The following is a 16,645-nucleotide window of genomic DNA, read 5'->3' as shown; positions in this document are numbered from 1 at the left end:
AATGAGTTATAATTCGTGACTCTAGAACAGAAACTGAGAGGAAAATAGATGAGCTCAGGACCATGATAGAAGCAATGAATGTCCAGCATAAGAAAGAATTGGAAACAATAAATGCCCAATACAAGAAAGAAACGGACTCCATAGGACAAATTCAAACAGATACCCAGGAAGATTAAAAACTCCATTGAGAGTGGTCACAGAAGAATAAAAGAGTCCAAAGATAGAATCTCAGATACAGAAGATAAAATTGCAGTCAGTGACCATGAAAAGAGAGGTCTCTTAAAAACAGTAGGGGATCATGAGAAATTGATACAAACACTCTTAGACGCTAGAAAGAATAACAATAAGATTGATAGGAATTCAAGTAGTAGTAGGAGAAAATGCAAATGACTGAAAAAAGCTGTTCACAGAATTATAGAAAACTTCCCAAACAGAGGGGAAGAATTTGACATACAGATAAGTAAGGCATATAGGACTCCAACTAGCCTTGATCAAAAAAAAATCTACACCTAGACATACAATAATCAAGATCCCAGAAACCCAACAGAAGAACAAAATACTACAAGCAGTAAGAGACAAGAAACAAATCACATGCAAAGGAAATCCCATCAGAATCACAGCAGACTTTTCAATACAAACCCTTAGGTTAAGGAGAGCCTGGAAAGAGACATTTCAAGTACTAAAAGAAAACAATCTCCAACCTAGACTGATGTATCCTGCAAAACTTACTTTCAAAATGGATGGGGAAATAAGATATTTCCATGATAAAGAACACCTGAGAAGCTTTATGAATACCAAACCAGCACTACAAAGAATTCTAAACAATATCCTAGAAAAAGACAATGAAAGTAACAACACAAGGAGGCCCAACAGAGCAAATCAAATAGGCAAGCCAAGCAACTAAAAGGAGAAGGCGGAAAAAACATGACAATAGTAAGTTAGTACATATCAGTTATAACCATCAATATCAATGGCCTCAATTCACCAATCAAGAGAAATAGATTGGCAGAATGGAGTAAGAAGCAAATTCCAATAATATGTTGTATACAAGACATGTCTAGTGCAAAAAGAAGCCCATAGACTGAAAGTGAAAGGACAGAAAACTTCTTCATGTAACAGGAGCCCTCCCCAAAAAAAGCAGAGGTAGAAATCTTATTCACAGACAAAGTAAGTTTCAAACCTAAACTGATTGAAAGAGACAAAGAAGTTCACTACATCCTTGTGAAGGAGCAATTCAGGAGGAAGAGATAACAAATAATTTATTTTTAATTTATTGAGTATGTCAGAAAGTGCATAAGCTTTTTTCCTCTTTTCTTCTTCTTTTCTTTTTTCTTTTTCTTCCTCTGATGCTGGGGATTAAACTCAGCACATTGTTCTGGCTACGCAGGTGCAGCACTACCGAGCTAAATCTCAGGCTTTACATTTCATATTTTTAAAATTTATCAACACATTAATCCCTGTCTTTATATGTTGGTCTACCAAATTGATGAGTTATTTTGGTTCTCATTTTCTTTGCTTTTTTATTTGAGAATTTATGAAATCTGTATATATGAGTAGTATGAAAAATATTAAGGTCCATCTGTCATTTTCCTCTTCATCTCTGCTTTCTACAAACTTCCTTTTCTGTCACTATAGCTTGTTTGGTTGAAAATGTGTTAAGACAAATGTTATATTATCAATATATCTTTATACCTATTTTCTACTGATGAGGAATATTAATTTTTAAGTAAACTTTATTATAACTATACTGAAATAAATCATTAATATCATTTAGTATCTGGTACATATTATAAATTCGCCAACTCCCTCAAAGATGGTATTTGTTTTTTCTCAAATCAACGCAAATCACCAACATTCCACACATCACTGCACTGTTTTATTACACCAAAGTATATATCGTATTGCAGAAAATATGCATTGTGTATATGTGCGGGGGGTATGTTTTTACACCTATGTGTGCACTATTAAATGAGAAACATGGTCATGAATGTGGTAGGACTGTGCACATTTGGCGTGTTGATAGTTTCTCTGGCAACCTTATGATTTCTTTAAATTACATGCTTGACAATTCATAGTCATTCATTTGGGAAGAATATTACATATGTATTGGTGTTAAATTCAATCATTATGCTTATAAAAATATAATAAAAATAAGTATGGGATATAATAAAATAGAAACAGAAAAATCTGATCATAAATATGTGAATTTTTTTTTTTTAGTTGCTTTTAGATTTCAAATATAAGTATGTTTTTCTTCTGTGGAAAGTCTGTTAGAAAATGTAAGTGGTACAATCAACAAGCATATGATATTTATCAATTAATAAAACCAAGGAGTTTATAAATCATAAAATTTTGAGGACAGTTTCTCAACTATAATATGTAACTTTGTTTTATTTGTAATTACATTATTTCAAAAATATTATAAGAAAATGAGAAAACTGTTTGAAGATCATATCAAACTAATAATGTATTTCAATTATTAGTCTGTGTTACATAAATTTTTATTTCATATCTTTTTTGCTGTAATATATATGTATATTTGAAATTTTTATTTAGTATCTTCATTTCTTGTTATCATGTATGTTTGCAATATTTAATTAAAAAAAAGAAATAATAAATACTGAGGTGCTAAATATGCCTACCCTGATTTAAACATTATACCATGTATACATGTATCAAAACATTTTATGGAACCCATAAATCTGTACAATTTCTATTTTCTTATGTATCACTTAAAATGAATTTAAATTTAAACAACAAATATTTGTACCAAAAATGTAAGCACTATTTGCATTTCTGAAGTATTTCACAGACATAACTTGTTACTTACCACTTCTCCAGCAGAGGCAGCCAACATATGCTTCACAGGCAGCCAACATGAAGATGAATCACCGTGCAAAAACCATTTCACATATTCATAGGTGAGGAAAAATGCAGCAGCTGGAATTTAATGCAAGCCAATCTTTTACAAAGTTAATATATAAAACTATTTCTCAAAAAGCTGACAGTACTTATTAAATTATAGGTTAACAGATAAATAATAAATGCATACTTTTTTTTCCAGCCTCACACTCTTTTTCAGAATTTACAGAACCCATATTATATGCTCAAGCCTGGACTTAAAAAATGAAGAAACATGATCCCTCCCTGAAAGAGTTTATCAGCTAACCTATGCTGACAAGTTACTTAACGTTGTTTCATTTTGTTTTGTTTTTTTGAGATAGGGTCTTGCTACATAGTTCAGGCTGATCTTGAACTCACACTGTAGCCCAGGCTTCCCTCAAACTCACAGAGATCCTCTTGTCCTGCCCTCACAAGTTCTGGGATCACAGGTATGCACCACTATGCCCAGCTAGTCAACTTTTTAAAACAGGATATAGGTTTCTGTGATTCAAACTATCATTATGCATGGTCTAAAACAATCATCTACACTGATTTATATATAGGTTAAAACCTGTATTTATGTGTGTGTGTGTGTGTGTGTGTGTGCATGCGCATATACCTTAAGTAAAATGTCTATGCTGTGTTTGATTGTTGGTTAATCAAAATAACCATGGCTATTTTTATTACATCAATTCACCTTCACAAGAAAACAATAAACTAGTAAATTAAAACGAAATTTTTAAAAAGCTACCACTATCACCATGAACTAATCATAACTGCACGAGGGCCTTAAAATTTGCTATGAATTGTTAATAAAAGATCAGGCATGAAAGATACAGAAATAACAAATTTATCTTTTGAAGGATATTAGAACATATCACAGTCATGGCTGAAACACTCAAGAAAATAGCCTGATAGTGAAAATTAGCTCAGTCAAAAAGTTTATAAAGAATCCTCACGCTGCTAACGAATATGCCAAACAAGGAGGTATGTTATCTATAGATGAGTAACTACCAACTCAGCAGCTTACGCAGCAAACATGGTTTAGTCCTGTGTATGGTTCTTCCTACAGCTTTTCCCACTTGGGTCCACTCGTTAAATATACAGCTGCAACATCTCTAACAGCACTTGGCTGTATGCTCTGCAGGTACATGCACCCCACACTCACCTCCTCCACACCCAGAGGAAAGGGAGAAGGTGTCAAAAGTCCCTGGGTTTCCAGGCCAACTACTTTAATCTTATATAATTTTCAGACTATGTAATTTTGTGTCCTTAGGGATGTAAATTCCAACACCTCTTCTGCCCCAACAGAAGGTGTCCAAAAAGGCTCCACTAATTAAAAATGACAGTGCTGCAGGTTTCCAGTGAAGCTCTGAACAAATTAAAGCAAAGAAGGGTGGATGATACATACACTCTTCTAGTTCAAAATAAAACAAAAAAAAACATGGTTTCTCTCCATTCTCTTTTTAAGAGTATAAGGCTCTCTCTCCTTCTCCCCTTTTGACTTCAGTCCTATTCATCCCAACCCCTTACCTCTGTAGAATCCATTCTCAAAAAGGTCTAGAGCCATTGTGATCACAGTGTTCTATACTGAGATTAGAATCTTAACCACCAGCCAAAGGGGAAACGAAAAGGATTCAAAATGAACTGGGCACACACCTGTAATCTCAGCACAGAGGGAAGCTGAGGCAGAAAGCCAAGTCCAGGTCTTGGCTTGGCAATTTTAATGAGACCCCATCTCAAAAAATTTTTAACAAGGGTTGGAGATGTAGCTCAGCATTACAGGGCTCCCTGGATTAAATGCCCAGTATCATCAAAGAAAGGAGGAGAAGCAGCATCCTCCACCGCCATCACCTCCAAGAAAAGTTCAATTCATTCAAAATTTGTAAGAAAGACAAATGAAGTCCTTTCTGAATCCCTAGGGTTTGAATTCTTCCCCTGCAGCCTCCACTCACCAAAGTTCAGTGGGTGTTCAAAAAGGAAAGTAAAGCAAGAAGAGTATCACCTAAACACACACACACACACACACACACACACACACCCTCAAAACCACATTCTATACCTAAATTCCTGGGGAAGCATGTAAAATAGTCCTGTGATTTAAATGGTAGCATCGCATATCCTACATACTACAGCTAATATTACACTTACTGATAATCCTAATGTGCAATACGCAAAAGAAAAATATTTGAAGAAAAACGAGTCTATTGAAGGAAAAAGCCTTAACAAAATGGGTCACCAAAAGAGATTTAGTGATAGTTGCTTGGGTAATCCCTTAGCTCAAAGGTTCTTCACCTTGGTTGCACACTGGAATCACTTTTGAATTTTTTAAAACTGCCAATGGCAAAGGTTGGTCACAGGCATCTGCAGTTGAACTTGTTAGTGATCAGGTCATTCCAATGCAGACCAAAACCCACGCCCTCTCCCACACTAAAACCTTGCTCGACAGAGTGGGTGGTTAATAAGGACTTGTTAAAGTCATGCAAGACTTTAACGAAGACATGCAAAAGTTCAAGGATAACCCCAAAATAGTCTGCGGTTCTACAGACTGCTGGGGGAAGGGGAAAAAGAAGAGATAAAAGGGTGGAAACACATATTCTCTTTCCAGATCTTAAGTAAAAGCTATGCTCAAAGACTGGGCAGGTATAAATGTCAGGTTACCATAAGAAGAAAAATATCTCCTAGAGCCATGATTTGGATTGCGCTGTCATTTCTGCTTGTTGACCTAGTTTACTTGGGTATGTCGCAAGACACGCTCATCATGATCTGGGCATATGCCGCAGCTTGCTCGGTGCCGGAGGCCGTGGGCCCCATCCCCAGGGTTCCCACACATACGGGCACTCACAGAGCATACCATGCATACACAATCAGAATGACATAAGTATCTGAAAAACGAATCAAGAAGTGGATTAAATAAAATAGATCATACTGATTACAGAGCAAGAAGGCCTTGAGCCAAGTGACTTTAAAACCAAAACAGGGGCTGGAGATTTAGCTCAGTGGTTCCGCTGCCTGCCTTGCAAGCACATGGACCTGAGTTCAATCCCCAGTACCAAAAAACAAACAAACAAACAAAAAAAAACAGACACTAGAAGGAGGGTATTCAGGAGAATGTCAGTGAGCAACACTTGCTCATCCAAGAGCAATTTAAGAGTGAATAATCGAATGCCTGCTACACTCTCCTGTCTGTTCACGGGTATCTCCACCGAGGTGGTTATCCAACTTGACTTCACATTGGAATCACCTGGGAAGCTATCCAAACTGGTAATTAATTAGGCAATGCTTAGATCAATTAAATTTCTGGGGGAGAGCTACAGGCATTCTTATTTTTTAAAGTTCCCCAATAGATTCAAATATGCAGATAAGATTCAGAACCACAGTTCTAATCAAATTGATGTTAAAATAAAATCTTAAGGATTTTATTTGGAACCTTAACAACAAAACCCCCTGTTTAAAGATTACTCTTTTTTGTTTTTGGCTCGGGTCGTTGGGCTTGCAAGGCAGGCGGCGGAACCACTGAGCTAAATCCCCGGCCCAAGATTACTCATTTGTATTAAAGCATACTGGAATGGACTCTACTTACTAAAAAATAATGGACTAAAGAATAGAAAATAAATTCAGAAGATAAACTCTAATACATATATACCACTCTGAAAATAAATTCCATTATCTAACTTTAGAGCAGTGAAAATATCAATATAGTATTTACCATTAGGAAAGGATCCAATAGCAGTAGAAGGCACACCAGCATATATGCCACGAAAACCACCAGCCCGTTTAAATCCTTGGGGACTCTGCAGCCTGGTTTTAATGGTATCCAGAGGAAACAGTATCAAGTCAACTGAGGCACCTGCTACCCCACCAGCCTTTAAAAAGGGAAGGAGGAAAGGAAAAAAAAAAAAAAAAAAAAAAAAAAAAAAAAAAAAAAAAAGATTACAATAAAATAAGCACTGCCATTTATTACAGAGATAGGAAGAAAAAAGTCTTTAACCCTGTGGAGACCGTGGGGTCAGGTGTTCCCTTAATATATAATACATAAGATTTTGTAACTCTCAGAGCAGCCATTATCTCTGTATTTTTTTAATGAACTTTCTATTTTTTTTCTGCTTGTAACTTTGTTGTTGTTGTTGCTGTTGTTTTTGGTGCCAGGGATGGAACTCAGGTCCTTGCTCTTGCAAGGCAGGCAGCGGAACCACTGAACTAAATCCCGGGGCCTTTTCCTGTACTTTTTTAGTCCAAACTTGCAGTAGTCAAAGGACTACCTTAATCTAGAGATTTTCCTAGGAAAATAACTGCAATTGTGCTATATTTTCAAACTGTAATTTTTTAAAATATATTTTTATTGGTACATTTTAGGTATACAGTACAGTTGCATTCATAATTGGGATCTTCTACCTTTACATGACATATCTTGGCTCTTACTTTTTCCCCATTCCCTTAGCCTCCCTTCACCTCCTCCACCCTTCTCTATTTACAAAGACTTTGTTTCCATTTTTTTCCTTTTCTCTTATTTTTTCTTTTCCCTTACCTTTCTCCTACCCCTCCCATTTCCCCAACATCTTTAGCCCTTTTCCTATTATACAATATCAATTGTACATTTTGACCCTTATTTACACTTTTAGTTTATCACCCCAGAGAAACTATATGGTATTTACATGTGTGTCCTATTAATTTCACTCAAGAGCATCTCCTCAATGTGAATCCCCTTAGCTATAAATGTCTCCAGTTTCTCATTCTTCATGGCTGAGTAGTACTCCATTTTATATAGACACACACACACGCGCACACACACACACACACACCTTTATCCAGTCTCTCCAGTTGACGGGCAATTGGGCTGTTTCCAACTTTTAGCTATGACAAACTGTACAGATATAAACATGGGTGGGCATTTATCACTGTGGCATGATTCTTTTCATTTTTGGGGGAAGATACCCAGCAGGGGAATAGCTAGGTCAAATGGGACTTCCAATCCTAGTTGTAAACTATAAATTTTGTATTAAATTTAATTTTAAAATAATTTTAAACAAATTATACTTACAGTGGCCCCCTGACTTATGAACTCAATTGGTTCCAAATGAGGGTTGGCTATAAGTCAGGATAGCTGAGTTCTGGATGTTTACCTCAGTACATGCTATAGATAACAAGAGTGAGATGAATCTTCCTTTAACCTAATAAACCCACATTATTCATATGTCAAGACAGCTGTATCTTCAGAGTTCACTGTATTTTTAAAACAAACTTGAGCCAAACACAGTGGTATGTGCCTTTAATCTCAGCACTCTGGGTAGTGGAGGGAGGAAGATTAGAAGTTCAAGCCCCTCCTGGACAACTGAGTATCTTAGCAAAACTCTGTTCCAAAATTTAAAAAAGGTTCTAATATAGCTCAGTGCAAAGGACTTAGGGTTTAAAAAAAAAAATATATACACACACACACACACACACACACACACACACATATATACACACACACAATTTTTAATATACTCAGGGTTCAAAAAAATGTTTAAAAAAAACAGTGAGACTTTGTCTCAAAATAAAAAAAGGATGGGGATGTATCTCAGTGCAAAGCCCTGGATTCAATCCCCAAGACTGCACAAGTTTGTAGGCCCCTGAAGCCTCAAAGCCTCAGAAAGGTAGAGTACCCTATTAATAATAAGGCAGTCACTTTTATTGATTTTTTTTGTTGTTGTTGCATCCTTCCAAAATTACTTTAGGCACATACCAAGCAAATTAAATATATATATATACAGGTATATAAAATAAAGGATGGTAAAAAACATGCACTATTCTGAACATTTTAAAATAATTTATCTGGTGACCTGTTGCACTTCTGGCTTTGTAACATGAATAATGGCTCTGTATTAAAACTTTGTATTGAGATGTGCAATTGAAACAGTAAACACTCCTTATTCATCTAGATGTGTATTTTAGGAATCACACATCTAAAGATTCGCATAGTATTTTTTCTATTGAATATTATATATGGGAAATTCATAATTTTAAAATTAAGTAAATAAAAGACCGTTTTTAAAAAGAGCATCCTAGAAGCATGTTACTCCAGAGGTGCCATAAATTAAAAATTACATTTGTGCCTCAGGACTATAGTGAAATACCTGTAGAATATTTAAAAATTGATTATATCTTAGTGAAAGACAAAAAGAAATGTGGGAAAATATCATCACAAAGTGTGTCAAAGAAAGGTCAATGCACAGTAAAGGCATCGTTTACAGACATGAACTGAAGCCAGATTAAAATTAGCTAATGGAAGACATGTGAGAGAAAAACTCAATATGTGGTTCCCACACAGTATTTTTAACAGAACTGCTAACTTTTCCTATCTTTTGAATTCTGAACGATGTGAATATATTACTTCTTCAAAATTTAAAAATTTACATTAAAAAACTACACATTCTATGCCACAGAAAAAGAAGAATCAGTACCATTCAAAAACGGATGCAAAGCTCAAATTCAGTTGTCTCCATCTTTCAAGCTTACAAAATTCTCAGGTGGCTCAAAGCTTGATACTTAGCAAATACTACATCTCTACAAAACCACTGCAAGAGTCAACTGGAAAAATGAAACAGCTTCATGTAGTAATAGATGGGGTTTTTTTAGGGGTGGCTGACTCTAGAGTGTATGATGCTGGGTGTGTGATTACTGAATCAATCTGCTCACTCATTTGGCACTGCCCTCATCTCAGTAGCTTAGATAAACTATAAAAGGGGCAGAAATAGGCTAAGGACCCTGTTACTTTTTCTGTCTTCCACCACCATGAACTGTTGCTCCTCTGCCATGAGCCACCCTGCCTTGGAGCCAGCTGATTACTGACTGAAGCCAGAACAAACTGTGAGCTACATAAACCTTCTCTCCCCTAACTATGGGTGTCAGGTATTTTTTTTCTCAGCAATGAGAGAAAAGAAACTAAGATAGTGTGCTACAGCACAACAATTTATCAAAGTTTCCAAATCATAAACATAGAGAAAATACACGACCTACATGTTATGGTTTAAGCACGAAATGTCCCCCAAAGACTTATGCATTGAGGGATTGATCCCCAGTACAGCGAGGTTCAGAACCAGGCCTAGAGAAGGGAGTGTGAGGGCACTAACCTCATCAGCTGATTAATCTCCAACCCCTTCTGTCTCTGCTCCTGCTGCCTCACGACGGAGTGAGCAGCAATGTTCCACCATGATTTTCAACCTCTTTCAGGCCCAAAGCAATTGGGGCCAAAATACCATGGACTGAAACTTCAGAAATCAAAAGCCAAAATAAAATCTTTCTTTCCTTTAGGTTGGTTGTGTCAGCTATTTCACCACAGAAGCAGAAAGCTAACACACTACCTTAAGTTAATAAATGTTAACACTGCTGGCAGGCTATAGAATGGAAGTGTTTAATTAGTGCTTTGGTCTTACCATGGGAATTGAAAAGATCAAAACTACAAGCTATAAAGCCTTTTTTCTCAAAAGGAGGTGACTCAGTTACTTTTTATGTTGCTGAGACAAAATACCCAAAACCCAAAGTCAAAGGAGAAAAGATCTATTCTGGCTCACAGTTTGTAGAGGTTTCAGTTCATAGTTGGCTGGCTCCAAGGCAGGGTGGCATGGCAGGGCACCACAGAGGAGAAACAGTTCACAGTGGGCAGAAGCCAGGAAAGCAACAAAGCAGCAAAGTAGCAAGGAAGCTGCAGCAGCAGCCTGCCTTTCCTTTTTATTCTTTCCAGGCTACCCACCCTTTGGGTGGTACCAGCAACACCCAGGGAGGGCTTTCCCATTATCCAATACAGAACTACGTCAATCCAATTTAGTAATCACACACCCTTAATCCCAGCATCATACACCCTAGATACCTCTGAAAAGCCTCAGCTATGACATTACAAAGCTTTGAGAGGACATCTAGACACAAGCTTCAAAGGAGGCTATCACAAGGATGACAAAAAAAAATTTTCACTGGTTAACCTCAGTACAAAACCAAACCATGTAATTTGACTAAGCAACAACACAGACCACCAACCAAAAAGAACTGACCATAACATCACCATGGCTTCTCAGGGAAACCATTCCTCCCGGACATCCTTACTTTCTTCCACAACCAAGTGGCTATCTGATCCAAACCATCATCCTCCTGATTTCAGAACCACTCCCCCCCCATTCACTCTCCCTTTCTGCAATACATACAGATTCATTTGAGTAAAATACAAATTCACCTTGCCACTTTCCAGCCTATAAATCTTCCAAGCTTTCCAATAGCCTGAGGGTGAAGAGCAAAGGCCCAGATAGCACAGTCTTGTAGTATGGAAGATCTAGTCTCCATCTAGTTTTCCATCTACAATTCCCACTATTTGAATTGCAGTCAGTACCCTCCTCACCACCTTAACCTCCCCATGTCATCTCACCTTCCTCATTTCAAGGATGTGGTACAGATCCTCCCTTTTCCTCCATTTCAAGTTTAGTTTCACTGTTTCCAAGCCCTGATCAAAACTTTAATGATACAGCTGAGCATCTGACCATTTGTTCCCCATCTGTCCTAACTAGACTTTAACATCTATGTTTTGTTTACTAATGTTCTCCGAATCAGCACACAGGAGTCATTCAATGACTATGAAAAGGGCTACTAATAAGGTACTAAAAATCAACTTTTAAAAAAACATACACTGAATTTTTTGTAAATAGCAAAAGACGGGACTAACTCCTCAAAGAAAAATAGAAATAAACCAGGTATGGTGGCATATCTCTATAATCCCAGCTATTCAGGAGACTGGCTATAAGATCACTGGGCCTAGGAGTCTGAGGCTAGCCTGGGCAACACAATGGGACACCATGTCTCTAAAAGGAAAAAAGAAAAAGAAAAACAGCCAGAGAGATGTGAAAATATGCTTTCCTATTACTGGTGATCAAATGAAAATAAAATATTTCTCAATTAGGAAAAAGTAAAACCATGAATACTTACAGGCACTTATAATGGAAACACTATAATCTACTGGAAGACAATTTGAAAAATGAAAATGTAAACAATCCAGCCTTTTGTTCTAGTTATCCATAAACATTGTTTTCACAGAAATAAGTTCAGAAATATACAAGGATATCTGCTACAACATGGTTTTTAACACTAAAAAAAAAACCCTTTAAAAATCTAAAAGTCTATCTAAAGGTAACATGTTAAATAAATCATGGTGTATTCCAATATGGACTGCTACACAGCTTTTAAGTGAACAAGCTTAATCTGTACTTAACTAGCAAAAAAACACATACAGCAAATGTTTAAATTTTTAAAAAAATTATTACAGTACAAGATACAATGGCATTAATCTCCATCAAAATACTCTCCCCTGTTCAAACACATTCCATCCTTCTTGCCACTTCCGGAAGCAGTGCTGGAGTCCTCTTTCATTACTGTTTTTACAAGTGTTGATGTAACAGTGTGGCCTTATCCACCTTATTTACCAGATGCGGCACCATGTGACTTCTGGCTCATCTCTGAAGTCAAAATGACCATGAGAGGTATATGCTTTGAACTGATTTAGGATCTTAAGGCAGCCGTGACAATACAACTAAAGACACAAATGGAGACTTCCAGAACTACTTCAGAAACTGGCAAGAAGAATGGGCTAAGTGTGCTCAAGGTCAATAGTATTCTGAGGCAATCATGGCATTTTGAGGTAAATTATTGTAACAACTTTTTTAATGTAAACTTTCACCACAGCTTTCCATCACATCCTATACACTCACACTTTCTTGTCAAAATCCTATTTGTTCTTTTAACTGCAACCAAATACCACATTCCTCATAAAGGTGTCTCCAATCTCCCAGTCAGAATTAAACTCTATTTCCATGACTCTTCTATATTTCACACTGGTACTGTGATATCTCACATAAAGATCCTCAGAATACAAGCCAAGTCAGTTACCTTTTTCTTCCTAAATATCTAACTCAGAACCACTTGCGTAGCACAGTTTCCCAAAGAGAACTCTAAGGTGATGAGAAAACACTTTGTAAAAGAGTAAGCATTCAGCTGGGAGTGGTGGCACACATCTGTAACCCCAGCTTCATGGGAGGCTGAGGTAGGAAGACAGAAAGATTGAGGCCAGCCTAGGCAATTTAGCAAAATGCTTTCTCAAAATAACCTTTAAAAAAAGTCTGGAGATGTAGCTCAGTGGTAGAGCTAGCCCAGCATATGCAAGGCCCTGGGTTCAATCCTCAGTTGGGGAGGGGGCCACCTACAGTAGTCACTGGTTGTTTCTGTTCTGGTTTGCTATAGAACCTATGCGACTGAAAGTGTCTGCTGCTATTCTTTGCTTTTTGCAGCCACACTGACAGGTTTCTGACATACTCAAGACTTCTCCAAAAATCCTTTTATCATCACTTCCTAATGAATTGTGTATTCATTTTATAAGTATAGTAATTTTTAAGAATGCAATACTAGTTCTAGAATCTGGCTGGCCTATTCTTTTATTTATCCAGAAACTGTTTCAGATTACAAATCGCCTACAAACATGGATTTAGGACCAGACTGACAGACCTGCTCAATATCAACTGAGTCTCTGTATAAGGCTACTGAACCTCTGAGGCTGTATTTCTTTATCTACAAACTGAGAAATAGTATTCATGCTTTTTGAGTTTTTGAGAAGTAAGACTCAATGAGAATTACATTCAATTAAATGAACCTGTTATATAGGTCAACAAAATATCTGGCTTTTAACCTATTCTCAATATAAATGAGCTATTATTTTTAGAATTATGGTACTATCAATCTATACAAGCTATTATTTTAAAAATACTATAAGTATCCTTCAAAGTTTACTGATACTAGGGGCCGGGGATTTAGCTCAGTGGTTCGCAAGCACAAGGACCCAAGTTCGATCCTCAGCACAAAAAAAAAAAAAAATTTACTGATACCAATATTGGTATGCCAATATTAAAATCCATGAAAAAACTAAGGAGTCTTTTACCAAAGACTCAAGGTTCTATTCACAATTAACCTCAATTTATAAATTCATATATTAAAATTTCTAAATTCAAATCTTTTGCTAGCAGTAATCAATTAAAAGCTCTTTCAACATCTGCTCTGGACAAAAACTACCCAGGGACTGAATCAACAGAAAACCAAATCATGCAAGGCATGACAGGAATAATTCAGTATCAACTTAATAACCTAAGAGTGATGCTAGTGTTCAAATTGCTTTATGATCCTTGGATTTGAACTGAGATATTTTTTAAAAAGCAGAATACCAAATTGTACTTACATGACTTCAGATATGGAAAAGCTGCATAAGCATATGTTACACTGCTCAGCAAACAGTTGTATCTACATTTGCAGCAACAAAACTAGTATCTGATTTTGTTGTTGTTTGTTGGTTTTGCAGTGCTAGGGACTGAATACAGTCCTATCAGGCATGATAGGCACTTTATTAATGTTAGTCAAATTTTATTTGTATAATAAAAAATGTAATTAAATTATCAAACACTGAAAATTTCCAAATATCCCTCTTTTCAGTTAAAAGAAAAATAGGAAAAGAATTAAAAGTGCAAGAGGTTCATTGTCCTGTTATGTCTAAGGAGAGGCACAGGGCCAATTTCATGGCTTTATGGAACTCCTCAGAATCTGAAAAATCCCCAGATACAACTATCAATTCATGGGTGACTATGCAGACAGACATTATTCTGTGAAGACTGTGACTTCTTGTAGCATTATAGGTGTGTTATCCTTAACACCTTACAATACTGAGAAGGATCACCAGAGCCAACAAATTACCGAAGTATATGGCTTTTATGATGAATATCAATGAAAATATGGAAATGCCAATGTTCAGAAATATTTTACAGATCTGTTTATCTTCCAATTGAAACTTCAATACACTGGATCATATAAGAGCCCTGGCTCATTTACAAGTAGTTCCCGGTGAGGGCCCAATGTGTGATCTATTATAGTCAGATGCCGATGATTGTGGTGGACGGGGTATCTCACAAAGTGATGCTGGCTACATATCTGGACATTTCCGAAGCATTTAACTATGCCAATGGTCTCACAATGGTTTCTCATGCCCTCCAGCTTTAATGGAGAAATACAACTAGTGCCATGCCTGGGATGTAGTTACCGTATTTATTCAATGAACCCAATTGCCATTACTGTTGTCGGAAGTAGGCTGCTAACATGGAACTTGAAGACATCTTAAAATATTATATTCTTATCTTAAGTACAAACTAGTGCCTCATCGTGGAGATCCTGTTACCCAGCACACCCCAGACTACTTCTTATAAATTCCTTCTGGGGAAAACTGCCTTTGTATGTGTAAGTATACATATACATATATACATACATATATACTGCCTTTGTATGTGTAAGTATACATATAATACATATATACATATACATACATATACACACACATACATATATGTATATATGTATGCATTAGCAACAGTAATTTTCATTTCTGTAACAAACTCTTTATCTGTCTTGGCATTAATCCACATCTGGACCAAAATGTGCCACATTAATGATAAGCATTTGGTACAATTTGAGACTGAAATTTAGTATACTATGTTCTAGATGGTCAATCTAACAGTTTACCTGATAGCTAACTGTAGCACTGTAACTATTTTCCTCAAGCAAAACGGGTACCTGCTTCATCTCCTGGACTTATTCAGAAATTTTAATTAAGATGTTAAACAGTCATGGATTAAGAGAGCTGCAGTTTTACTTTTTTAAGAAAAATTCACAGGATGACTTCCACCTTATCTGTTACCCATTATATTACTGAAGTGTGTAACTAAGATTCTTCTTGGGAGTATATTGTCATAACATTAAACAGATTAACCTTCATTTAAAAAAACAAAAAGTATACTTTTCTGAATGTGTATCATACCTTAATAAAAATTCATTTTAAAATTTCTCTTCTTTTGTTAACTCTAGTACTCATCTTTGTTTTGTAACTTCTGCAGCTGCTGACTTCAAAGAATGTGTCAGGAACAGTTAAGAAAACCCGACTCCAATGTTGCACTTCCTAGGCTGCAATCTGAGCACGTACACTTACATAAACTGGATCTTATTTGTGTGGTTTTGCATAAATTATCTAACTTCCCTGTACCCTAGTTCTCTCTAGTTGGAAAACTACAGTATAATTTCAACTGAATGTAAGCATTATATGGAATAGTATATATAAAGAGTGTATCCCAGATCCTAGCACAACAATGTTACCTGGCAAAACGATTGCTAATTCATCTGCTAGACAGGAAAGTTTCTTGAAAGTGGTAACATCTTTCTACATCATTGTAGACCTTGCTTATATAAGTCGCAACAAAACTAAATTTAAAGCCATCACCCCACAGGCCTGGCTAAGGTACCCTTCCGACACATAGTCCCATAATTCCCTGAACAAAGCACACCTGTCACTCAACGCAAGAGTCATTTGCTATTTTGTCTCCAACACCTGATACTGTAAGCAGGTCTACCTTGTTCACTTCATCTCCACTAAACGCCTCCTAACATTGGCTACCGAAGTGAACAAATGCCTTGGGGCCTCCCCTTGCCCTGTGAGAGGAACTTAAAAATTATGCGTTTATTATTTGTCTCTGCCCTCTCCTCCCCAGTGAAAGCACAGCCACTCAATCTATCTTGTTCACTGATGCACGTAATTATCCTCTACTGGACCTGATATAACAGCGGGCCCAAAATATATGAAAGGATTTGTTGTTGTTGTTGTTGTTGTTCTGGTTTTAGTTTTCGATGTTATGGTGTGTTGACATATATATATATATATATA

General features: G+C 36.5%; 1 protein-coding gene and 1 pseudogene across 2 annotated transcripts in view; one reads left to right on the top strand and one right to left on the bottom strand.

The window, feature by feature from the left end:
* Slc25a26 (solute carrier family 25 member 26) overlaps positions 1–16,645 on the bottom strand; it is a 128,678-nt gene that overhangs the window by 111,096 nt on the left and 937 nt on the right. The window contains exons 2-3 of one of the 2 annotated variants that reach the window (XM_010608051.3): positions 6,593–6,749; positions 2,831–2,940 (exon numbers count right to left, since the gene is read on the bottom strand). In XM_010608051.3, the coding sequence (XP_010606353.1) occupies positions 2,831–2,940; positions 6,593–6,749 (267 nt within the window). The remainder of the gene's footprint in view (positions 1–2,830; positions 2,941–6,592; positions 6,750–16,645) is intronic. The other variant, XM_010608052.3, reaches the window with a different exon arrangement.
* LOC117283625 lies at positions 14,453–15,140 on the top strand (annotated as a pseudogene).

This window comes from Fukomys damarensis, unplaced genomic scaffold (genome assembly GCF_012274545.1).
Source record: "Fukomys damarensis isolate Sample0158 unplaced genomic scaffold, DMR_v1.0_HiC HiC_scaffold_28, whole genome shotgun sequence".
Taxonomy (NCBI): Eukaryota; Metazoa; Chordata; class Mammalia; order Rodentia; family Bathyergidae; genus Fukomys; species Fukomys damarensis.
Note: the sequence above shows the minus strand (reverse complement) of the source record. Positions and strands in the feature narration are given on the sequence as shown.